We start from the raw sequence: 25,900 nt of genomic DNA, 5'->3' as shown, positions 1-25,900 counted from the left end.
TTTTGTTTTCCAAAATTATTGCAGCTCATCTAGTTCCTTTGACGTTCTATGTGAACTTTAAAAGTGGCTTGTCTAAATCTATAAAATATCCTGCTGGGATTTCTATTTACATTGTCTGAAGTCTAGAGATGAATCTGAGAAGAACTGGCATCTCCACTATACTGTCTTCCAATTCAGGAGCATGCTTTGTCTCCTCATGTATTTTGGTCTTCTTCAAAACATAAAATCCAGATCCATCCATACTAAAACGTGACCCTATGGTGCACGCTGAGACCAAATGTAAATATCTGTTTTTTTGAGAGCCCTGTAAAAAGCATGTGACTTCAAGGCTTGGAATTCAGATATGTTCCTGGGAATAGGAAAACAGCCCTGGCTGACTTCCTAAGCCATATTCTTCTTCTTTTTAAAAATTGTGTTCCTTTTAATAAAATTGGTTTCATTTTTATTGTTTTGTTTCATTACATGTAACTTATGTTATAATTACTATAATATATTAATACAATTATGATAGTACTATACAGTTTTTGTATAAAAATTGTATTATACCATATATCATTATTGTGGTACTATAATGATACAATTATTATTATAGGTTATACATATATATACATATAACAAAATGCACGCATTTTAAGCACACAGGTGATGACCTGTGGCAAGTGGTCAGACCCTAAAGCCTCTTCGCTGATGAAAATAAAGACATTTCATGTCCCTGATAAGTTCCCGAGCTGCCTTTTCCAACCCCCACCCTTTCTAGGCAATCAGCACTTTCTGTTGCTACAGATGAATTTTCCCTATTCTTAAATTTAATGGAAAGATCCATAAAACTTTTAAATGAAAATGTATGGAAATATTATGAAAAATGCCAGAGTGCAGGATAGGTGCCCTTCTGGATCACAGGCTTCTGCTCTGTATCACGCCTGTGGGATGCCTTAAGCTGTCAGGTCTCCAGCAGTTCATTCTCTACTGCTGCGTGGTGGTCCAGCGCATGCATTTACTCAGTTTGGTTACCCATTTGCCTGTTTGGGCTATTATGATGAAAAGATTTGTACACAAGTCTTTTTATGAACACATGTTTTCATGTCTTTGGATAAATAGCTAGGAATGAAATTACTGGCCCACATGGTAAGTGTAAGGTCAACTTTATAAAGAAACTGTAAACCTAACTTTCGAAGTGGTTGCATCATTTTACATTTCAGCATAAACCTAACAGAGTTCCAATTATTTCACTTCTTCACCCACGTTTGGAATTACTAGAACTTTTTACTCTTAGCCATTCTTGTGGGTGAGAAACAAAACCTCCTTGTGGTGTTAGTTTGCATTTCCATGAAGGCTAATGTTTTCCCACAGGCTGGCAGAACTGAACTGCACGGTTAACTTCCAGTTACTCCTGGCAACTGGGACCTTCCTGCCCACCTGGGTTACAAGTTATCAAGAAAACGTCCGAGCCACAAAGCGCTCAGAAGCCGAGAGACAGAGGATGCGGTACGTTCTGGAATCGCCCACACTTCCGTTTCCTCCGTTAGGAAGGATTGTGGCGTGTTACATGTGAGATTTCAGGAATCAGGAGCATTTCTGTAAATCAGAAGAATCAAAAACCCCATACCTGTTATTTTCCTCCGCATCCACGGACACACGAAGAGCCACACAAAAAAGGCGAACAGGAGAGCGACACCAAAGGAAATCAGGGCTATGGCCCACATGGGGAGAACCAGGCCGAGCACTGGGAAGGAAAATGAGAAGTAGTGTTGTTACTGGAAATTTCTGATGGTCAGGCCTCAGAGCAATGTACTTCCCACTCCCCAAATTGAGAATGAATCACCTGGATTTTGTAGTGAATAAAACTCTGAACCAAAAAAACATGCTATACTTTGTGGTGTAGAGCCTATATCTTGTGAATATGTGCTTAAACTAATTAGTAAGCTAATTATTAAAATTTTACCAACTGGGGGCCAGGCATGTAATCTCAGTACTTTGGGAGGCCGAGGTGGGAGGATTACCTGAGGTCAGGAGTTCAAGACCAGCCTGGCCAACATGGTGAAACCCTGTCTTTACTAAAAATATAAAAATCAGCCAGGTGTGGTGGTACGTGTCTGTAGTCCCAGCTATTTGGGAGGCTGAGGCAGGAGAATTGCTTGAAACTGGGAGGCGGAGGTTTCAGTGAGCTGAGATTACACCACTCACTCTAGCCTGGGCAACAGAGCAAGACTCCATCTCAAAAATAAATAAATAAATAATTAAATTAAATTAAATTTTACCAGCTGGGCACAAACAGCATATTAAGTTGAGATGAAAGCCATTTACATATTATTTCCATATCTAAATGGCTGCATGCGCAAATGTAGCTGAGAAAAGAGTCAGCTGTCTTCCGCCCTGATGCCCATCCCAGCCCAACCCATCTGTGGCAGAAGGCTGCCATCTGGACGCTGCCTGGCTCCTGCGACTGAGGCCTCTCCTAGTTCGCCAGCAGCCAGCAGCCCTACTTTAAACGGACATGGGCCCTGGCCACATACACAGAACTTCTTTGAAATCGTTTGAGAAATAAAAGGATTTTCGGTGTTGTTTTATTTTGTTTATTTATTTATTTATTTATTTAAGAGATGAGGCCTTGTGATGTTGTCCAGGCTGGTCTCAAACTCCTATCCTCAAAGGACGTTCCTGCTTTGACCTCCCAAAGTGCTGGGATTACAGGCATGAGCCACCATGCCTGGCCAAAGGAATAAGAGTTTTTTAAGGCCGGGCACGGTGGCTCAAGCCTGTAATCCCAGCACTTTGGGAGGCCGAGGCGGGTGGATCACGAGGTCAAGAGATCGAGACCATCCTGGTCAACATGGTGAAACCCCGTCTCTACTAAAAATACAAAAAAAATTAGCTGGGCATGGTGGCGTGTGTCTGTAATCCCAGCTACTAAGGAGGCTGAGGCAGGAGAATTGCCTGAACCCAGGAGGTGGAGGTTGCGGTGAGCCGAGATCGCGCCATTGCACTCTAGCCTGGGTAACAAGAGCGAAACTCCATCTCAAAAAAAAATAAAAAAATAAAAATTAAAATTAAAAAAAAGAGTTTTTAAAAAGACCACTGACCTTCAAACTTAACTCTTCTTTGAACCATCAACTTATGAAATTACAGTGCAGAGAAACATTCAAATCCCATAATGCACACTAACTAGTAACATTAGCCAGTCCGAGGGTGGAAGCGCCCTTTGAGATTGTCGTCTTTTCACAGCAGTGATGTTTTCAGCACTCATCACTGAATTGTATCCATCTGCTGTCAATGGTGACAACAGGCGTATTCACATACATTCATATGTGCACAGCTTAAACACTCATGCTCATACATGAACCCACAGGTCCATATGCAAGAATACTCGCCACAGCATGATTTGTAATAGTAAGAATTTGTAGAACAACTAACATATGCATCATTATGAGAAAGTGAAATAATTATTGTAAACAGTCTTAAGAATTAGGCAGGTCTATATGTACTGATAAGGAAAGAGGCCCCAGATTCAATGAATGACGCAGGCTAGCTGTATGATATACACAAAGTATGACGTAATTTATGTTTGAAAAATAAAGCATCTCCCTTTCTACACTCCTGCCATGTCTGTGAATCTACAGAAAAAGTTCTGGAAAGATACAGTGGTTTCCAACTTCTTTATGGAGACTTGGGAGATCGGAGTGGGAATTTCACTTTTTATTACACATACTTTTATAGTGATAACTTTAAAATATATATAATAAGATAAGGATCTGGGAGCATTTACTAAAAAAAGGTAAAAAAATATGTAAAAAAGAAAAATAAATAAATATATGTATATAATGCAAATGCACTTTTGTTTATTAAAAAAATTTAAAGGGGGCCAGGCACGGTGGCTCACGTCTATAATCCCAGCACTTTGGGAGGCTGAGGCGGGTGGATCATGAGGTCAAGAGATCGAGACTATCCTGGTCAACATGGTGAAACCCTGTCTCTACTAAAAATACGATAATTAGCTGGGCCTGGTGGCGCACGCCTGTAATCCCAGCCACTCGGGAGGCTGAGGCAGTAGAATTGCTTGAACCCAGGAGGCAGAGGTTGCAGTGAGCCGAAATCGCGCCATTGCACTCCAGCCTGGGTAACAAGAGTGAAACTCTGTCTCAAAAAAAAAAAAAAAAAAAAAAAATCTAAAGGGGTTAACTAACACGTTGCTCTAAAATAAACCTGCAGTCTTTGCGACGTTGTTGACCATTTTATACATACAAACCAGCACAAAGTTACTCAGCTGAAGTACTATTAGGTTGGGCAGGGTGGCTCATGGCTATAATCCCAGCACTTTGGGAGGCTGAGGTTGGGGGATCACTTGAAGCCAGGAGTTCAAGACCAGCCTGTGCAACATAACAAGACCCTGTCTTTACAAAATAAAACTAAAAAGATTACTGGGAGTGGTGGTGCACGCCTGTAGCCCCACTACTTGGGAGGCTGAGGTGGGAGAATCTCTCAGGTCCAGGAGTTTGAGGCTGCAGTGAGCTATGACAGCACCACTGAACTCCAGTGAGGGCAACAGAGTGAGACGCTGCCTCAAAAAAAAAAAAATGTACTATTAAACATTTTGGCTGGGTGCGTTGGCTCACACCTGTAATCCCAGCACTTTGGGAGGCCGAGGTGGGCAACTCACCTGAGGTCAGGAGTTTCAGACAAGCCTGGCCAACATGGTGAAATTCTGTCTCTACTAAAAATACAAAAATTAGCTGGGCATGGTGGCTGTGCCTGTAGTCCCAGCTAGTTGGGAGGCTGAAGCAGGAGAATCCCTTGAACCTCAGATGCAGAGTTTGCGGTGAGACAAGATTGTACCACTGTACTCCAGCCTGGGCAACAAAGCCAGACTCTGTCTCAAAAAAAAAAAAAAAAAAAAATTAGCTGGGTATGGTGGCGCACACCTGTAATCCCAGCTTCTCAGGAGGCTGAGGCGAAAAAATCGCTTGAACCTAGGAGGCTGAGGTTGCAGTGAGCCAAGATTGTACCACTGCACTCCAGCCTGCGTGACAGGGCCAGAATCATCTCAGGAAAAAAAAAATTTATAATTGTAAGAGGTTGTATTAATAGAATAGGTAGTGAATACTACACATAGTCAGAATTAATGTATATAAGTATTAAAAACAAAAACCTAGATTCAACTAGCTCAGGGATGGCTAAGGTCACTGTGGAAGGACAGGCACTTAACTGCTGGGCTCTCCCCCTGCTGGTTACATCGGAAGACGTGGACTCAGCCCTTCTGTGCGCTGCACCCACATCTAGCAGGCCCCATCCAACACAGGCGCTGCCCCTGCACCCAAAGCTGAGAGCCACTTGTGCAACCCCTTGGTTGACTGCACTGGACCGTGTCTGGGGCCAAGCTTCCCAGCATCTGCTGTCCACCTTCATGTCACGGTTCTTACATGTGGCAAAGGATTGTGCCAAAGCTCATTCTTGCCAACCCGAATGGTAACTGCTCTTTACCAACCTCAACCTAACAACTGACGCCAAAACTGATCCCACACACAGCTTCAAAGGATGGTTCCTCAGGAGGTTTCCCTGTTTCTTCTGTGGTTTCCCTGATGATAAAATTGCGAATTGTGCTACTTGTGGCTTTGCTGTGCTAAACTGATCGAAGAGAGGCAAACCCCGCAGACCACAGGGAAAGAGAAACAATCTGGGATACATTTTTTTTTTCTGGATACATATTTTAAAAATGAGAGAACATTTTTGCTATCAGGCCATATTTTTACCATCCCCATGCTGAGCAGGGTCCAGAACAGAAGTCAAGAAAGGTGACTTCGTGGGCTCCTTCTAGGACGCCGCCAGGTTCCCAGAAGGGTCATGTAGGGTCTCGCCAGAGGGGCGAGCCTGAGGTTGGGCACAAGACTTCTCACCCTGTGCTTAGACCCAAGACAGTATCACCTGCCTTTTGTACCTTTGCCTCTATCATTGATGTGCTCTGGGAAATGGCCAGAAAACTCTGAAATCACTTCCAGTCATGAGAAACTGGCAGGGGAAGCAGGAAAGAAACACATCCCCCAGGGGAAGTGATGGGGAGACAGAGTAACATGTCGCAGAGGAGGAATAAGAGAGAAGGAACCTGGGAAAATGGGGGAAGCTGTTCACAGTTGGTAAGGAGGGGAGCAGGATGCAGATAGGATCTTACTAAAGTATTCCAGCGCTTTGTTGATTTAGCAGAGAATCAGACGAGCACGAGAATTTACTTTTAAAGCCTGCATGTGAAAAAGTAAACCGACAGTTTTCTGTGTTACAAATCTCCAAATCCAGTTGTAAAATCCAGTTTCATGGATAAAAATTCAATACAAAGATTCAGGCTGGGTGCGGTGGCTCATGCCTGTAACTCTAGCACTTTGGGAGGCTGAGCCAGGTGGATCATGAGGTCAGGAGCTTGAGACCAGCCCGGCCAACATAGTGAAACCCCGTGTCTACTAAAAATACAAAAAAAAAAAAAAAAATTAGCCAGGCGTGGTGGTGTGTGTCTGTAATCCCAGCTACTCCGGAGGCTGAGGCAGGAGAATCATGTGAACCTGGGAGGTGGAGGTTTCAGTGAGCTGAGATTGCAACACGGCACTCCAGCCTGGGCAACAAGAGAGAGACTCCGTCTCAAAAAATAAAATAAAAAAATAAAAACAAACAAAAAACAAGATTCGGCAAAGGATAGCACCTGAATCAATGCACACCCAAGGCAAATGGTTTTTCTCCTAAAAACTCACTGGGCATGGTGGCTCATGCCTGTAATCCCAGCACTTTGGGAGGCTGAGGCAGGGTGGATCACAAGGTTAAGAGATCGAGACCATCCTGGCCAACTCAGTGAAACCCTGTCTCCACTGAAAATACAAAAAAAATTAGCTGGCCATGGTGGTGCATGCCTGTAGTCCCAGCTACTCAGGAGGTTGAGGCAGAAGAATCACTTGAACCCAGGGGGCAGAGGTTGAAGTGAGCCGAGATCGCACCACTGCACTCCAGCCTGGCAACAGAGCAAGACATTGTGTCAAAACAAAACAAACAACAACAACAACAACAACAAAACGCAAGACTGACTTCTACACAACAATATTTTTGACAAAAATGCTTTCTATTAAATTGTCTTCCTGGTATGGATCTCAAATTGTTTCTAAACAATTATGCCTTCATCAGGCAGTAAGACACGGCTGTCATTTCCCCCTGCGGATGGGCATAGCGGGGCACAACTTCAGTGGTTCATGTTCACTCAGCCAAAAGTGGCTGCCAGGAACCAGTGCCAAGAGCTCTGGGTCTCCGTTCTCCGCTCCAGCCACTAAATGGCCTTTCATGTCAAGCACCTTTCATTTGCGGAGCAGCAAAGATACCATGAACAGTGATTTAGCTCTAACCTCAAGTATCTTTACAATTCGATTCCAAATCCCCAAAAGATCAGACAAATATTCTAGCCATTTAGGAAGAAGTACATAGAACTTTTTATATAAGCTCAGTCTTTACTGTTATTACCTTGTTGTACTTCTTGTTTTTCACAGCTAACCCTCATGACTAAGGATCTCTAAACAAAATTTAGACGGGACCAGTAAGGCTTTCATCCATTTCAGTTTCCTTATATCATGAGCCATCATGACCTCCCTACAACACTCCTTCTTGTGGACTCACTGCACAGATTCTCCCTGACTCCATTATACAGATATGCTTATTGTAAAAATGTCAGTAGTGCCTACAAAACTGCATGATGTACAAATATGAAACTTCCTCCTCATCCTCCCCTCTTCGACTCACTTTACACGGAGACAGTAGGAACTATTTGGTGTGTATCTTTCCAGGCATTTTCTAGGTAAGCATGGACAACGTGTAGAACATTTGTGTTTCTTTTTTCCTTTTTTTTAAACAGAAGCAGAATTCCACTCTATACTATTCTGTGCTTTTCTTGATCACATAACAATGTGCTGCAGATATCTTCTCACAGTAAATATTCACACTCATGTGTACACACACACACACACACACACACAACCTCCTTTGCAGAACTGCTCTAATATCTTGCCTTATCTTAAAACTGAGCTTTGTCTTTTGTTCTAGATCAACATGTTCAAAGCATTAATTTGCTCTATACGTTAAAAAATTATTTTTTGCACGTTACCAAGATTTTTGTTGTTGTTGTTCTTTATTTTTGTAAGACAGAGTCTCATTCTATTGCCCAGGCTGGAGTGCAGTGGTGCCCTCTTGGATCACTGAAACCTCCCCCTCCCAGATTCAAGAGGTTCTCCTGTCCAGCCTCCCAAGTTCAAGAGATTCTCCTGTCTCAGCCTCCCAAGTAGCTGGGATTACAGGTACGTGCCATCATGCCCAGCTAATTTTTGTATTTTTAGTAGAGACAGGGTTTCTCCATGTTGGCCAGGCTGGTCTCGAACTCCTGACCTCAGGTGATCTGCCTGCCTCTGACTCCCACAAGTGCTGGGATTACAGCTGTGAGCCACTGTGACTGGCTGGTTCCTATTTTTTCAAACCAGGGTTGGTTCACTTGTAATAATTCTGGAAAGAAAGTGAATCTAAATGACCCTGTGTTTAATCCAGCTCTTGGTGACAACTGGAGACTCTTCTCACCCCAGGGCTTCCCCAATCCAGGACTAGGAATCACTGTGGCTGCAATTTCTGGCCTCTCCACAGCCTGCACATCACAATCACGGCACGGAAGAAAGAGGTCCTCTGAGAGCAGGGGTCCTTCTCACAAAGCCATCTGGGGGCCTGAGAGGTTCTGATGTCCTGGTTTCCTAGAAACTGGATCAGAGGCAACTGCAATTGGAGGAAGTACAGGGGGAGGAGGAAGAGATGGAAGAAGATGAGGAGGAGGAAGATGAGAAGGAAGAGGAGAAACAGGAGGAGGAGGATGAGGAGGAGAAAGAGGGAGCAAAGTGGGAGGAGAAACAGGAAGAAGAGGAGGAGGAGAGGGAAGAGGAGATGGAGGAGGACGAAATGATGATGAGGAAGAGATGAGGTGGAGATGGAGAAGGAAGAGGAGGAGGAGGAAGAGATAAAGAGGAAGAGGAGAAGGAACAGATGGAGGAGGAGGAAGAATGGAGGAGGAAGAGGAAGAGATAGAGGAGGAAAAGGAGGGAGAAGAGAAGGAGGGGGAGGAGGCCACAGAGGCAGGGGCAGCCATGTCTCAGATACAGACATGCTTTGGGGAAGTCAGGAACCAGGCCTGGTGAAGTTAGGAATTCCTTTGCTGGTGGAAAAGAGTGAGCAAAGGTTGGGTTAGGGTTAGAATTTTGGGGAGCGCCCATTCCATGAGAACTGTAATGAGGACGCCATGTTTCTGATAAGAGACGTGCCTAGAGCAGGAGTTCTCAAACTGTAAACGTGTGTCCGAATCACTGAGGCTCCCCTATTAAAGCACACTGGGCTGCAGTGTCTCCCATTCAGTGGGTCCAGGGCTGGGCCTCAGAATCTGCATTTTGACAAGTTTCTGCATGCTGCTGCTGGCTGGGACCACACGTTGCCTTAGAAGGTGCCTACCAGAGGCTTAACTGGGTACCCGCTTTGACTGTTCAGAAGGGGCATGCCATGAACTTTAGCATTCACTGTTTCAACACTGATCAAAAACCAGGCCCCACACAACTGAAGACGTTTTCATTAAAATTGAACCTTAGGCTTGCATCCAACCCAAGTAAGCATTTCATTTCCTAAAGTTATTTTTTTAATCCTTGCAAATAATTTTTTTAAGAACAAAAACTCAAAGACAATTTTTTCAAAGTGTGAACTTAGTCTTTGAAGTGCAAGAATGACTTTTATTTGAGGAAAAGTGGTGAAACCCCATCTCTACTAAAAATACAAAAATTAGCTGGGCGTGGTAGCACGTGCCTGTAGTCCCACATACTCAGAAGGCTGAGGCAGGAGAATCACTTGAACCCGGGAAGCAGAGGTTGCAAGAAATCAAACTAAGCCTAAGCAATAATCAACTTCACAATAATTTAGAGTAGAGAGCAGAGAAAATCAAAACACTAAAAACACAAAATAGGACACCACGATTACTGATGATACAGCTGGACTTGCAGAGATAACTCATACTGAAGAAATGGCATGTAATTCAAGTCTAGGTTGAAGGGTAAAAGGACATTCTAGAAATATTCTCTAGGAATCCAAATATTAGCAAAGTCCTTTTTTTTTTTTTTTTTTGAGACAGAGTCTCACTCTGTCGCCAGGCTGGAGTGCAGTGGCGCGATCTCGGCTCACTGCAACCTCCGCCTCCCGGGTTCAAGCAATTCTCCTGCCTCAGCCTCCCGAGTAGCTGGGACTACAGGCATGCGCCACCATGCCCAGCTAATTTTTGTATTTTTTTTAGTAGAGACACGGTTTCACCATGTTGGCCAGGATGGTCTCGATCTCTTGACCTTGTGATCCACCCACCTCGGCCTCCCAAGCAAAGTCCTTTTGACTAATTGCAAGAACAAAACGGTTGGACCTTCAGAGCCATGACCTTCTTCTCCTCTAGGCAAGCCCCTTAGAAAACTTCAAGTAAGAATTTTTCCATACAAACATATGTGGAAAAACAGAAAGACAGGATGACTCAGGAGTTTTTGGCAAGTTAAGGCCTAAAGACTGGGTTAGGTTAATTATGACTGATGGTAACAAAATAGCCTCTAACAGGCACAGTTGGCCTTCTGCATCCATGGGTCCAGCGATACTGGTGGCCAACTTAAGGAACTTGAGTATCCGTGGATTTTGGTATCCACGGAGGTCCTAGAGCCAACCTCGGAGGAGAGGAAGGCACAAATGACCGTATGAAGCACTGATGATGTGCTGGGCACTGTGCCAGGTGCCCTGCCTGCATTAGCTCAGGGACTGTAGTGTCCCTTGAGCGGAGATGCTACTCCTGGCCTTACTTTATAATCAGGGGTAAGACTTAGGGAGGGGAGGTAAAGTCACATTCCCACGGAACAGCCACCCAACTACAGAACCTAACGCCAACTTCAGGACTGGGAATACTGCTTGTGCTTTGACGGAATAATGAACTTCAAGATCCTTATACCGATTTTTTTTTTTGAGACAGGGTCTCGCTCTGTCATCTGGCTTGAGTGCAGTGGCATGATCATAGTTCATAATAGCCTTTACTCCCCCGTACAGATTTTACAATTATTATTATTATTGTTATTTTTGTAGAGATGGGTCTTGCTATGTTGCCAAGGCTAGTCTTGAACACCTGGCCTCAGGTGATCCTCCCTCCTCAGCCTTCAGAAGTGCTGGGATTCCAGGTGTGAACCACCATCACCAGCCCAGATTTTTTATATTCCTAGTTAAGGAGGTGGAGGCTTCTTCACACTAACTAGTGTATTAAATATATACAAAAATAGCCAGAGACAGTGGCTCACGCCTGTAATCCCAGCGCTTTGGGAGGCCAAGGCAGGCTAATCACCTGAGGTCAGGAGCAAGGTCAAGACCAGCCTGGCCAACATGGTGAAACCCTGTCTCTACTAAAAATAAAAAAATTAGCTGGCTGCGGCGGCGCGTGCCTGTAGTCCCAGCTACTTGGGAGGCTGAGGCAGGAGAATCCCTGAACCCTCTCCTGCAGTGAGCCGAGATCACACCACTGCACCCCAGCCTGGGAGACAGAGCAAGACTCCATCTTTGTGTGTGTGTGTGTGTATTAGCCAGGTTTCCAAATATACTGGAAGACATTTTTAAAGGGAGTTAAGAGAAGAGAAAGAATTTGTTAAGGTTGATGCAATTTTTATTGTCATGAATAGCAACATTACATACCAGGCATTATATGTGGTGTTTGAAGCTACCTGTATCTGTATAATGTCACAGCTAAGATGCTAGGGCTCAGGACTAGACGCCTGGCTCAAATCCTGGTTCTACATCCTATCAGTTACAGGACCTTGGGTACTCAGCATTGCCCTGCCTCCGTTTCCAGCCTGTAACATGAGATTATTTATATTACCAATCTCCAAGAGTAGTTGGGAGGACTAAAGGATTAATCCACGTAAAGCTCAGTTCAATACATTTATATTATTTATTTCTCACAACAACCACATAAAGTATTTATATTATTCTTAGAGTCTCATTCATCACATACTTTAATTTCCCCTCGGGTAATTTAGTCTCCCGGTAAGATGACACTTTTAGCAAATGCGCCAACTGCAGCCAAAAGATGGGGACAAGAAAAGATGCGAAAAAAGGGCCATGTATAGAAAAAGTCAGATTTGTATTAAAAATCAAAATTGTCTTCTTCTGACAGTTGGTAGAAGAGCCAGGAAGCAAAAAGAATAGAGGGTGGCAAAAATAAAATGCAGAAACAGATCCCATCCATATCGATGCCAATTCCCAAGTGCAGGACTTGGCACCACAGAAGGCATCCTCAGCTTTCACTGGCTCAGGCTCCTAAGTCACCAATCCAGGCGGCGTCTGGTGAATGTGGACGCTTTGCTTTCTGCTCAGCTAACTTCGGCTCTAAAAGCCCATATATAAGAACAAGGTCTAAGCTATCTCCCGCTATAGAGTTCACTTCCAATCTAGCACTCCGGACCTTCCAAGTGCCTGGCACTAAGAGATGCCTGAAGGAATCACACACTAGGTGGCGTGCTCAACTCCGTGGTGTGGAACTGGTTTTTCTCTGTCACTCGCTTAAAAAATTGTTTTTTGTTGTTTTGTTTTTGAGATAGAGTCTTGCTCTGTCACCCAGGCTGGAGTGCAGTGGTGGGATCTCGGCTCACCGCAATCTTCACCTCCTGGGTTCAAGCGATTCTCCTGCCTCAGCCTCCCAGATAGCTGCGTCACCATGCCTGGCTAATTTTTGTATTTTCACTATGTTGGCCAGACTGGTTTCGAACTCTTGACCTGGTTCAAGTGATCTGCCTTCCTCGGCCTCCCAAAGTGCTGGGATTATAGGCGTGAGCCACCACACCTGGTCTCACTTTTTAAAAAAAATTTATCATGGGGCACATATTTCAAAAAGCGGTGACAAACACACTTCCTAGTCCATGAGTTATAAAACTGAAAGAGGCAGCAGGCTGCTGTTACCTGTGGCTGGGATTTCACCTTCCTCCTGCTCTCCTCACCCCTACAACCTTTGCTTCCTGCTTTACTAGCACCTAAAGCAGCTGTGGCGCTCCCCCTTCCTCATCCCCAAATCACCCAAAGTCTGGAAGCCCCACAGTGAGTATTTAAACCTTTAAGATCAATGTTCTGAATGCTGCACAGATGCCACAAAAAGGTTATATAATGTTAGAATCATTTAGAAGTAATTTATTTCCAATACTGAAACATATAAAATATAATTAGATATGTGTAATAAAATGTGAGAAACTTCACATTGAGAAGAACTAGTTTGAGAAAGTGATAAAGATTTCCACTATTTTGGAAGAGGGCACTTTTTGATTATGATAGGACATGTCATTTGGCAGAAATTTCATCTTTAAAACACAGAGAGGGAGGCTTTTCTGTCAGATACGGCTAATAACTGAATCCTCATCCATAAAGGACATTAACAAGATAAAAACCCACACAAACTAACACATCTGTTGATGCCACACATCCCACAGTCTGGCTGGAGGAGGCGCCTCTCACAAATAGAGGAGGAATATTCTCTACCTGACATGCACAGAAATATTTAACAGAAGGTTGCCGGCTCATCAATGCTGAAATGGGTGCAAATAAGGATGCCATGCATAAGTTTATTTCTTTTCCTATTTGAGGTCTAAAAGAAAAGAATTAGGCCAGGCACCGTGTGGCTCACACCTGTAATCCCAGTACTTTGGGAAGCTGAGGCAGGAGAATTACTTGAGGCCAAGAGTTTGACACCAGCCTAGGCAATATAGAGAGACCCCGTTACTGTGAAAAATAAAAAGCTGGGTGTGGTGGCGCACACCTGGGGTCCCAGCTACTCAGGGGGCTGAGGTGGGAGGATTGCTTGGACTCATGAGGTCAACGCTGCAATGAGCTATGATTGCACCACTGCACTCCAGCCCCGGCTATAGAGTGAGATCACCCGTCTTCACTAAAAAAAAAAAAAGAAAGAATTTTTTAACCCCCTCCACAAAAAACCTCAGAGATGCTGAGCAAGCTGAGTAGGGATTTAATTTTTTTTTCTAACTTGAAAGTCTGCTGCTTTTGTACGCTACATATCTCTTGGGTATTTAATTAAGATAAGTAAAGGCATTTACCACTCTTTTTACTATTCCATAATGATCATGAGTAATGTTTTTATTGTCAGCCAACAAGGCCAGCACCAAATAAACTGATACTGTTCGAATACAATGCACTTTGCCCCTGGAGTATGCTTCCAAGGGAACCTTACCTGGTGCTCCCGTGTACATGATGGAAAAGACATTGATTGCTATGGTAGCAGCATAGAATACTGGGAGTGCCCGGAGGCCGTTGGGAACAGGGTCTTCCTGTGGGACAAGGACAGAGTGGGAGGTCAGGATCCCAGCAGCATTTGGAGCCAACACAGACAAAATGATACAAAATACTGTTACAAGAAAGTCTTCCCAAACCCCAGTGGGGCCGTCTCTCCCACACAAATGCAGTGTCAATGAGCCCACTGTTGTGGCCAGCGGACACATTAAGCACTGGAATCACATGAGCTGATGTCAGACTTCAAAACAGAAAAAAACTATTAGGTTAAGCCGGTTCCGGAGGACCAAAGCCCAGAGCTGGGCATCTCCTTCTTCAAAACCCACAGCATTCACTACGCGGAGTCCAGCTTTGGCCCTAACTGGCTACATTCAACAAATAATCTGAGATTCAACCTCCAAGGATCCTCTAACAGAGTCAGATGACTTCAGCATCACTGCATTACCATTAGATTTTACAACTCTATTACACAATGCATGTCAGCTATGTTACCATGTGCTATGATTTTCTGAGTCTTTTCACAAGTATAGTATTTAGCCTTCAACTATTAGAAGTTAAAAAGAACTGTGGTTCCTTATCAAATAATTTATTCGACATTCGTCATCTATTTACTAATTTAGTCTTCTGCTACAACACTCCCTAAATCTAATAACTTCAACAAGAATGGTATTGTGCATGTTTTAGGTTAAACAACATCTGAGAGAATATGAGAAATTTCGTTTTTAGCAGATATGCAGAGAATTTTGAAGTAAAAACATGGGCCAGGAACTCCCATCAATGTAGCCCTGGCACACAATTGTGGCTCAAATAATCCAAAAAGGGACTAACTTCTAATAACCACAAAGGTCACACGTACATGAACATGCTACTTGCTGTGATCAAAGGAAATTAGGTCTAAAAACCGGTAAGAGCTGCGGAAGTATGGGTAAGCATCTCAAAGACTGCGACTGCCAAATGCAAACACACATGGATGTCAGGTATGTTTGCAGAACAGCACAGCCCATCAAGGAGCTGTTCTGGAATGTCTCAAGGAGCCAAGAGCACCTGTCAAGAGGCTGGAGTTGAATGCAGTGAGGCGTGAGGTACAGTCAGAGCAGGACAGAATGAGACTCAAGTGTGGGAGTGTCACACCGGACCAGGCGGGAGAGGAAGACAAGTGGCAAACATTGAGATGAATGAGCCGGAGCCCGGCATGAGCGACACAGCCAGTTATGATCATCTGTGATATATCAAGTGAAAAGAACCCAGGCTGAACTGAAAACAAAATGCTGGAGCCTCAATGCCTACAGCCTCTGGTTTCCAAAGCATTGTTTTCTTAGGGACAACAGTTGCTGAAGAGAGGTTCCCAACCAACAGCTTCTGTAGTAGACAGCCCTGAGTCTGTGTTTTTAATTAAATCACTGTATGTTTTCTCAAATAACTTAGTTTTTTTTCTGAGATGGAGTCTCACTCTGTTGCCCAGGCTGGAGTACAGTGGCACGATTTTGACTCACTGCAACCTCCACCCGCCATGTTCAAGGGATTCTCCTGCCTCAGCCTCCCGACTAGCTGGGGCTACAGGTATGCACCACCACACCCAGCTAATTTTTATATTTTTAGTAGAGATGGGGTTTCGCCACATTGGCCAGGCTGGTCTCAAACTCAAGTTATCTACCCGCCTTGGCCTCCCAAAGTTCTGGGATTATAGATGTGAGCCACCGCACCAGGCCTAAAATAACTTATTCCTAAAAGTCCTCGACAGACTTCTTATTTGACCTGTCTCCTTTCTTCCCTCCACTTCCTTTCTCTCTCTCCCTTCCTTTTTTGCATCTATCCATCCCTCCATCATCGCCACCCATCCAAGCATCTATTACTCCCTCCTCCTAAATATTTACCAAGTGTCTTGTAAGTGCTAAGCACAGTGCTGGGCCCTGGAATACAGAAGTGGCCAAGGCAGTCATAGTTTCTGCTCTCACAGATCTTACAGTCAAATAGTGAACATGTAATAAGCAAGAAACTAAGTGCCGCGATGGGAAGGTAAACTGAGGCAGGCACTCAAAAGAGAGGGCATCAAGTGAGTCTGGGGGAGGGGAGGAGAGGAGTGGCTTCCTAGGAAGTGACACCTGAGGGCTGAGTAGGGCTTGCCAGGTGAGCACAGATTCCAGGGACAGGAGGGGAGGGGTGACGGCTGGCAGGCTAGGGAGGAGCGTGCCTTCCGAGATGTGAATATGATCATAGCTGGTCCCAGGAGAAGGAAGGGTGAGAAATGGTGACGGCAACTTCCTGTTCTCTGAGAGAATGAACTCTTCAACAGATGGACAAGCAAGGCTTGTGAGAAAAGGGCTGAGCTTGCTTCCAAGCAAGATACAGCCTGGAGGGCACGTCCCTGCCTGCAGAGGAAGCAATGGTTATCAAACACTGCAGCAGCCCCCTGACTGCCAAACAAAAAAAGAGAGCCACGTTTCGTGTCTAGAACACTGATCTCAGTAAGCGCTAACTTTTTTTTTTTTTTTTGAGACGGAGTTTCACTCTTGTTACCCAGGCTGGAGTGCAGTGGCGCAATCTCGGCTCACCGCAACCTCCGCCTCCTGGGTTCAAGCAATTCTCCTGCCTCAGCCTCCCGAGTAGCTGGGACTACAGGCGCGCGCCACCATGCCCAGCTAATTTTTGTATTTTTAGTAGAGACGGGGTTTCACCTTGTTGACCAGGATGGTCTCCATCTCTTGACCTCATGATCCACCCGCCTCGGCCTCCCAAAGTACTGGGATTATAGGTGTGAGCCACCGTGCCCGGCCTAGCGCTAACTCTTTTTTAGGTAAGATGCACCCAGTAGGTATATTTCCTTCTTTTTATCCTTTCTTCAAATTGAGTCGGTGTTTCAAGCTTGCTTTCTCCATTAAAAGAAAAATAGAAAAACACCTTCACATTTGGGTAAGGAAACTCTCCAGCTGTTTTTTAATGACAGTTTCAAAATCTTAACACTATCTCATTCTATTCTGTTTAACATTCAGGAAATAATTACCTTTCCTTTTTGAGGTCTCAGCACAATTCCTGGGAGGGTTGACTAATGAACTAAAGCACAGAGCCAAGAAACACTATTTGCAGTGCTTGTTTCTGGGGGAATCTCTGGGCAATTTACCTTGGCTCTTTCTGGTTATTTATAATAATATCCGATGCTAACTGCAGGGTGCTGCGCCTGAACAATGTATAAATACAATTATTCCTCTAACGCCTTTCATTATTAATTTCTACTAAATAAAGCCAAAACCAGTTCTTAAGATTAATTAAAAGTAGAAGCCCCACTTACCTTTTTTAAGATGAAAATTCTGATGAGTACAAACAGCAGGCCAGACATCAAACCAGACAACAGTGGAGATATAAACCAAGAAGCAACTGAATAATTAAAAAAAAATCTAATGAATGTTAAAATTCATCCATAATTATGGCCATATTCATAGAACACAATGATAAACAAAATGTATTACATACATTCATAAATATCTCCAGAATTATTTACCTTTAATTCGGAACCTAACGCACCCTTGTGACTTGGCAGAGCTAACCTTTACTCATCTATGGCCACACTCAGACACCAACACAGAGTCAGGCACCGCTGACCACACCGCCAGTGCAGAGTCAAGGAACTCTGGCCCCGAGCTCTGGCCTCAGAAGGCATCGTCCTGAGTGCTGCCACCCATGGAGTCTTTCTGCCTGCCCTTCTTATCAACACATATGGAGACTCGGTCGCTGTTCCAACAGTAAGGGTTATTTAAGAGCTGGGCCAACTTCCACTTCCTTTGCCAAGGCCAGCCTGGTACTTTCACTCCTGCCGTCTAACTGCTGAAACTCGGAAACTTTTAGCCTCTAGCTAAGTGGCTCCCACCTCTGACTGCACAGTGGAACCATCTGGGGTGTTTTCAAAAACTAGTTTGGCTCTGTCTGGACCCCCAGAATTCTGATTTAAAAGGTTGGGAATGGGGTCTGGGCATTGGTATTTTAAAATCACTTTCCCAGGTCATTCTAAAGTGCTGCCAGAGTTGAGAACCACTCTTCTAGAAGCCTGGGGTGGAAGGTGGGTTCCCCTGTGGTCTGTGCCCCTGCCTGGCAGGTCAGGGGTCCAGTTTGACCCAGGACTCTTAAGGCCATCATGATTCTTGTAAAAAACTGAGTAACCCAGGAGATGGAGATGGAGTGAAAGAGTATCTTTCACAATGGATGGGTTGGTACTTGTGGAGTTGAATGGATTTACCTCTTGCTAAAAGCAGAGCCAGGCACTAACTTGTTGGACCCCAGCGAATAGGTACAGGCTTATGTGCTTGGTCCCTGCTGGGCAGGCTTACAAGGTAGAGAGGATACTCGGTAGAGTGTTTCTTCCCAAAGGGCAATCTGGATGACTTCTTTTCTTTTTCTTTCTTTCTTTTTTTTTTTGAGACAGGATCTCACCCTGTCACCCAGGGGCTGGAATGCAGTGGCACAATCATGGCGCAGTGCAGTCTCAACCTCCCAGGCTCAAGTGATCCTCCCACCTCAGCCTTCTGAGTACCTGGGACTACAAGTGTGCACCATCACACCAAGCTAATTTTCTTTTCTTTTCTTTTCTTTTTTTTTTTTTTTAAATAAAGATGGGGTCTTGCTATGTTGCTCAGGCTGGTCTTGAACTCCAGGGCGAAAGCAATCCTCTTGCCTTGGCCTCCCAAAGTGTGCAGATTACAGGCCTGAGCCACTACACCTAGCCTGGATGATCTGTTGAATGCAGGGAGGGGCATAACACGGGGCTCACTCTGAGGCTTCTCCAAGACTCTGCACTCCTGGATTCCAGGCACCTTCCTCACTTGTGCCCAGTCTTTCTCTGACCGACAGACTGACTTCAGTCAAATACATTTCTTAAGTGTCTGGGAAGAACAGAGGGTGATCTCCAAAGCTGGATGACAATGTAACATTTTAAAAGATTAGAGTTGGGCCGGGCGCGGTGTCTCATGCCTGTAATCCCAGCACTTTAGGAGGCCAAGGCGGGTGGATCGCCTGAGGTCGGGAGTTTGAGATCAGCCTGACCAACATGCTGAAACCCTATCTCTACTAAAAGTACAAAAATTAGCCGGGCGTGGGGGTAGGCGCCTGTAATCCCAATACTCGGGAGGCTGAGGCAAGAGAATCACTTGAACCCAGGAGGCGGAGGTTGCAGTGAGCCGATATTGTGCCATTCCACTCCAACCTGGGCGACAGAGCAAGACTCTGTCTAAAAAAAAAGAATAGAGTTAAACAATTGTCTAGCAGATAATAGTTCACTATCTCCATTAACGGGAATTTTAAGGGAAAATGCATTACCCACACTATCTAGGTGTTTTTTTTTTTTTTTTTTTTGAGACACAGTGTCACTCTCTCACCCAGGCTGAAATGCTGTAGCACCAACTCAGTTCACTGCAAACTCCGCCTCCTGAGTTCAAGTGATTTTCCTGCCTCAGCCTCCCGGATAGCTGGGATTACAAGTACCTGCCATCATGCCCGGTTAATTTTTGTAGAGATGGGGTTGTGCCATGTTGGCCAGGCTGGTCTTGAACGCTTGACCTCAGGTGATCTGCCCGCCTCGGTCTTCCAAAGTGCTGGGAATACAGGCATGAGCCACCATACTTAGCCCATCTAGGTCTTTTTTTTTTTTTTTTTTTTTTTTTTTTTCTGATACAGAGTCTCACTCTGTTTCCCAGGCTGGAGTGCAGTGGCATGATCTCGGCTCACTGCAACCTTTGCCACACGGGTTCAAGCAATTCTCTTGCCTCAACCTTCCGAGTAGCTGGGATTACAGGCGCTAGCCACCGCACCTGGTTAATTTTTGTATTTTTAGTAGAGACGGGGTTTCATCATCTTGCCCAGGCTGCTCTTGAACTCCTGACCTTGTGATTTGCCTGCCTCCACCTCCTAAAGTGCTGAGATTACAGGCGTGGGCCACCACGCCCAGCCCCATCTAGGTCTTTTAAACCTTAACATTTGAAGAAAAAGATATAAAGGTAACTTGCAATAAAACTTACTCTAGAAAATGTAAATTTTCCTTCTTATAGGTAAAAGAAAATGGCAATTACCAATCTTGACAAGCTCCATCCACTGCACACCTTTGGTACCGATGGCGACCAGGGAGAATCCTATAGTAGAGCCCACAATGCAGTGAGTTCCTGAGATCGGAAGCCTCAGGAAGGATGCGATCAGCTGCCACACAGCGGAACCTATAGATTGAAGGACAAAAACCATCAGATGCAGAGTACAGAGGTGTAGACACCAAGGAAAGAAATCCAAATGTTCTCCATAACATCTCTCTGAGTTTCATTTTCTGTGAATTGTTTCTTTACAAAGTGCTACAGTCTGGATAAAAATCACTCAATTACTTTAGTTAAAGGAATACTTCTGCCTTCTTCAACAGAGAGGACAGGGATGATGATTATTTATTAATTTAATTTTTTTATTTTTTGAGGCAGGTCTGCTGTGCTGCCCAAGCTGGAGTGCCGTGGCCTGATCTTGGCTCACTGCAACCAGTGCCTCCTGGGTTCAAGCGAACCCATCTGGCTAATTTTTGTATTTTTAGTAGAGACGGGGTTTCACTATGTTAGCCAGGCAGGCCTTGAACTCCTAACCTCGAGTTATCCGCCTGCCTTGGCCTCCCAAAGTGTTGCTGTGATTACAGACGTGAGGCACTGCGCCCGGCCTGATTATGCATTTAAAGGCAAGTTTCCTGGTGCTACACACTGACTGCCCATGTCAGTTTTCAGTGAGGGTGCTGCAGAGGAACTCATTTTGGGCTGAAGTTTGGCCAAAACCAAGCAAGAAATTAAAGACTCGAATGAATACAGAAAGGCAAGAAAGGCAATGTACTGGGAAAATATTTTGTCCTAGTTATGCCTTATGGTCACATAATGAAAAGGACTACATATTGGATAGGTCAGATTATCTATGTAAGAGAGTGTAATATCATGTTGCTTTTTTTCTTTTTTATAGATAGGATCACACTCTTGCCCAGGCTGGAGTACAGTGGCACGATCATGGCTCACTGCAGCCTTAACCTCCTGGACTCAAATGATACTCCTGCCTCAGCCTCCCAAGTAGCTGGGACTACAAGTGTGCACTACCACACCTGGCTAATTTTTAAATTTTTTTGCAGAGATAGGAACTTGCTGTTACCCAGGATGGTCTTGAACTCCTGGACTTAAGCAATCCTCCTGCCTCGGCCTCCCAAAGCCCTGGGATTACAGGCATGAGCTGCCACACTCAGTCAATTTTTAAAATTTTTTGCAGAGATGGGTTCTTGCTCTGTTGCCCAGGATGGACTTGAACTCCTGGGTTCAAGCCATTCTCCCGCCACAGCGTTCCAAAGTGCTAGGATGACAGGCATGTGCCACGGCACCCAGCCCATACTGCTTTTTGATGGTGCCTCTCCTGTGAGAAATAACCAAGATATTTAATCCAAATTTGGGCATCTGCTGTCAGCCCCTGCCCAGAATGCTGGACCTTTTATTTGTGTGTCTGATTCCTCGTTGTTAAGAGGATCCCATTAGTGTTGGCTTTGTGTCCTTTGACCTCAATTTCACCAACTCTCTTCTAGGTTTAATGTTTTTCTAGGCTACAGTTCACTTCAGATATTTTCATAAGCAGATCAGATTTTGCAGTGAGTATTAAAAGCATCAGCCGGGAGAGATCACTTTCAGAAGCACTTGCTGAAAAGCTCCCATGGAACTGTAGGGGAACAAAGGGCCTGGCTGATAAGCTGGGCACGTTATTAATCCCAAATGTTAATTCTGGAAACCGGGTTGCCTGGCAGCAGCAGCACTGTTCAGGGGACCCCTGGCATTTCCTTCAGAGGCATCTGAGTTGCAGGAGGATCATTTAGGGCTGTGCAGGTCCCCATCTATGAAGCAATACATGCAGCTGCTCCCATGTGCGCTGGGCGTGCTGACCTTTGAGCTGAGGCCAGCTGTGACCCCGTGTCAATCCCTGGGGCGTGCATTGGGAGGAGAAGGGGCCAGCCTTGTGCTGCCAAACCCGTATCGGGCTCCATGACAGCACCAGGCCTAACCCGCAGACACGTCCTTAAGCCTCCACATCTGAGCCCTGGGCTCCTCGGAGACCAGCGGTTTAAAAAAAAAAAAAAAAAGCCAGGGTTTGGAGCATGTTTCATAGCACAGATTCATAGCTTAGAAAATATATGATATGGTTTCTATTCTGACAATTAAAATAATCTCATGATGTGAGACAATGCTACCAACCCACACCATTGAATTTAGATCATGAAATTTGTCCTTCCTGAAAGCTGCTATATTTCCTGTGGTTGACTTTACAAAATATACCCTGGAGCAGGAGAGTCTGTAACGAAAGGTAGGGAGTAATGGGACCACCTGTGAGAGGGAAGAAGGGGAGAGGGCAGCAGGGAGACGAGGAGAGAGGGGGCAGCTGAGGGAGGGACAGGTGGGGCCAAGGCCTGGGAGTAGGTGAGAGAGCCTTAGCCTCAGGGGTGTCTGAAGATAAATGAGATCAGTTAGCGTTGGGAAAAGACATACTTTAATGTATGGTAATGGCATCCGACAAGGAGGAAAGAGATGAAGCACGGGATAAGGCTGCAAGACTGGACCTAGGGAAAGTGGGGAGATGGGCATCTCGGAGGCCGCCTTTCCCGTGTGGATGAAAGGGCGCCAGGGAGGCAGCCGGGCAGGGGTGAGGTGGTGCAGAGTGTGGCTGGGCAGAGGGAGCTGAAGGGGGGCGTGTGCTTCTTAAGGGGTTGGAGGAGCTGGCTCATTTGTGCTAGTGTGGTTCTTTCCAAAAGAAGATGCAGAGTTTTGAATTCTCAGATTTTTGGAGCCATTGGTGGTTTCCCACAGAATGGACAGACTACTGCTGTAGGGCTGAGCTAGTCCCGCAAGATGACTTGCTCAGGACGATTCCGGTGGCTGCTCAGCCACCTTAACTCAAACACAACTCTGTCAGGAAGCACAGAGGCCCAGGGGCTGGGGGGAGAAGCCACTGAAAGAGAAAACAAAAGAAGCAAGTAGAATAGAATTAAGGAGGGGGGGGAGTGGGGGAGTGGGGGGGTGCGGGTGAGGGAGTGGGGGGGGTGCGGGTGGGGGGAGGGAGAAGGACAAAAGGCCTGCTGGATTTAGGAGAGGAAGACTGCAGAATTCAGGCATCTGGACAGCATCAGCTGTGGTTTTGGCCAATGGGTAATTACACCACCATCTTTAATTTATGTAGCTCCCAGGGCAAAGAACCTGATTTTACGAATCTAGGTAACTCATACAAATTCGCAAGAAAATAGGCTTTGAGATTCATCTAGCCACATACCCCCCAAAAATGTTTAAAAACCCAAAGCAAACAAAACCAAGTTATTCAAGCAAAACCCCAAACTGCTTTGGTAAACCCAAATTCTAGTTGAGGTAAGTATCCTTCATTCTTTCAGTAAAGAGCCAAAGGCCTGGGGTGGGGAACTGAGAAACGAAACAAGTTATCCTGTCTGTAGGAATAGTGAGCCCTCTAGCCTCACAGAGGTCTTCAGTGCGGCCTCACTAACAAATTTAATAAGCAGCGCCATTCCTTTAAAGTTTATCCATCAAAAGGCAAAACTTTAGTTAAGATTTAATTTTGGGGCCGGGCGTGGTGGCTCACACCTGTAATCCTAGCACTTTGGGAGGCTGAGGCAGGCATATCATGAGGTCAAGCGATGAAGACCATCTGGCTAACATGGTGAAACCCCATCTCTACTAAAAATACAAAAATTAGCTGGGTGTGGTGGCATGCGCCTGTAGTCCCAGCTACTTGGGAGGCTGAGGCAGGAGAATAGCCTGAACCCGGGAGGTGGAGTTTGCAGTGAGCCAAGATCACAACACTGCACACCACCCTGGCGACAGAGCAAGACTCCGTCTCAAAAAAAAAAAAAAGGCTTAATTTTAGGCCAGGCACAGTGGCTCACCCCTGTAATCCCAGCCCTTTGGGAGCCCAAGGTGGGAGGATCATGAAGTCAGGAGCTTGAGACCAGCCTGACCAACATGGTGAAACCGCATCTCTACTAAAAATACAAAAATTAGCTGGGCGTGGTGGTGGGAGCCTATAATCCCAGCTACTCAGGAGGCCGGGGCAGGAGAATCACTTGAACCTGGGAGGCAGAGGTTGCAGTGAGCCGAGATCATGCCACTACGCTGCAGCCTAGGCAACAGAGCAACTCTGTCTTGAAAAAAAAAAAAAGATTTAATTTTGTCAGTGTTTTTCTTGATTCGTCCCATACTTTCAACACATCTAGTCAAGTTTTCTTGACTAGAAAAGTCTTAATTTCTGCTTGATGGAACTAGATATCTATCACAACTATCAAGGATGAATTTTACAACAAATGGTTATTTTTCCAAGGGAAATTTCCATTATATCTGACTACACTTAGATGTCTATGTTTCATGAAGATAAGTAAAATTCAATAATGACTATAGTTGTTAAAATAAAAGTGATCTGGAATCTGATTTTTTTTTTTTTTTTTTTTTTGAGACAGGGTCTGGCTGTGTCGCCCATGCTGGAGCGCAGTGGCATAATCACAGCTCACTGTAGCCTCAACCTCCTGGGCTCAAGCAATCCTCCCACCTCAGCCTCCCAAGCCACTAGGACTACAGGCATGTGCCATCATGCCCAGCTAATGTTTTAAATTTTTTGCAGAGACAGGGTTTCCCTATGTTGCCCAGACTGGTCTGGAACTCCTGGGCTCAAGTGGTCCACCCATCTTGGGGGCCTCCCAAAGTTGAATATGACATCTTTACAACACAAATCGTCAAGCTGAGAAATAGGAGCTCCCTGGCATATGTTACTGACCTATAGTGCGTGGTGAATAATACACCATAGTACACCAGGCTGCTTCTGATCAGATGCATCGTAACAAAAGGAGATTGGGCCATTGTAAACTTGGTCAATAATCTCTACATTCTGGGTGTTTAAGAAATGCAAGTGACAGGCTGGGCATGGTGGCTCATGCCTGTAATCCCAGAACTTTGGGAAGCCAAGATGGGTGGATTGCTTGAGGTCAGGAGTTCAAGACCAGCCTGGCCAACATGGTGAAATCCCATCGCTACTAAAAATACAAAAATTAGGCATAATGGTAGGTGCCTGTAGTCATAGCTACTCTAGAGGCTGAGGTGAGAGAATCACTTGAACCTGGGAGGCGGAGGTTGCAGTGAGCTGAGATCACACCACTGCACTCTAGCCTGGGCCACAGAGCAAGACTCCTTCTCAAAAAAAAGGAAAAAAGAAAAGAAACACAGGTTACAAAATAAAGAAGTCGGGGGTCGTGGAATGTGGCTGTATTCTCAGTACACCAGCATCTTACCTCCTGCTGCAGGACTCTTCCTACAAGAGGATATGTCCTGTGGAAAGCAGAAGGTGGTAGAATTCCTCTCTAACCCTCTTCTCCCTAACCAAATTACCCGTACACATCAGCTGTCTGTTGTGCCGTCATCTCTACCTAGAGGCAAGCAGAGAAAGAATCCTGTCAGCTGCACTTAACGCACGCCTGCCCAGAAGCTTCTTTTCTGTAGTAGTGAGCGTGGTGATGGGAGGACCTACGGGGCCGGGATCTGTGTCT

At 45.2% G+C, this 25,900-nt stretch overlaps 1 protein-coding gene across 7 annotated transcripts in view; it reads right to left on the bottom strand.

The window, feature by feature from the left end:
- Positions 1-25,900, bottom strand: part of SLC20A2 (solute carrier family 20 member 2) — a 120,151-nt gene that overhangs the window by 21,828 nt on the left and 72,423 nt on the right. For 6 of the 7 annotated variants that reach the window (XM_032288057.1, XM_032288054.1, XM_032288056.1 and 3 more), the window contains exons 3-6: positions 20,388-20,528; positions 17,621-17,706; positions 14,276-14,372; positions 1,607-1,723 (exon numbers count right to left, since the gene is read on the bottom strand). In XM_032288057.1, the coding sequence (XP_032143948.1) occupies positions 1,607-1,723; positions 14,276-14,372; positions 17,621-17,706; positions 20,388-20,528 (441 nt within the window). Of the gene's footprint in view, positions 1-1,606; positions 1,724-14,275; positions 14,373-17,620; positions 17,707-20,387; positions 20,529-25,645; positions 25,781-25,900 lie in introns of all 7 variants that reach the window. The other variant, XM_032288059.1, reaches the window with a different exon arrangement.

Source organism: Sapajus apella, unplaced genomic scaffold (assembly GCF_009761245.1).
Source record: "Sapajus apella isolate SASKATOON/1434 unplaced genomic scaffold, GSC_monkey_1.0 scaffold21, whole genome shotgun sequence".
NCBI lineage: Eukaryota > Metazoa > Chordata > Mammalia > Primates > Cebidae > Sapajus > Sapajus apella.
The sequence above is the reverse complement of the archived record's forward strand: the minus strand, read 5'-3'. Positions and strand labels throughout refer to the sequence as shown.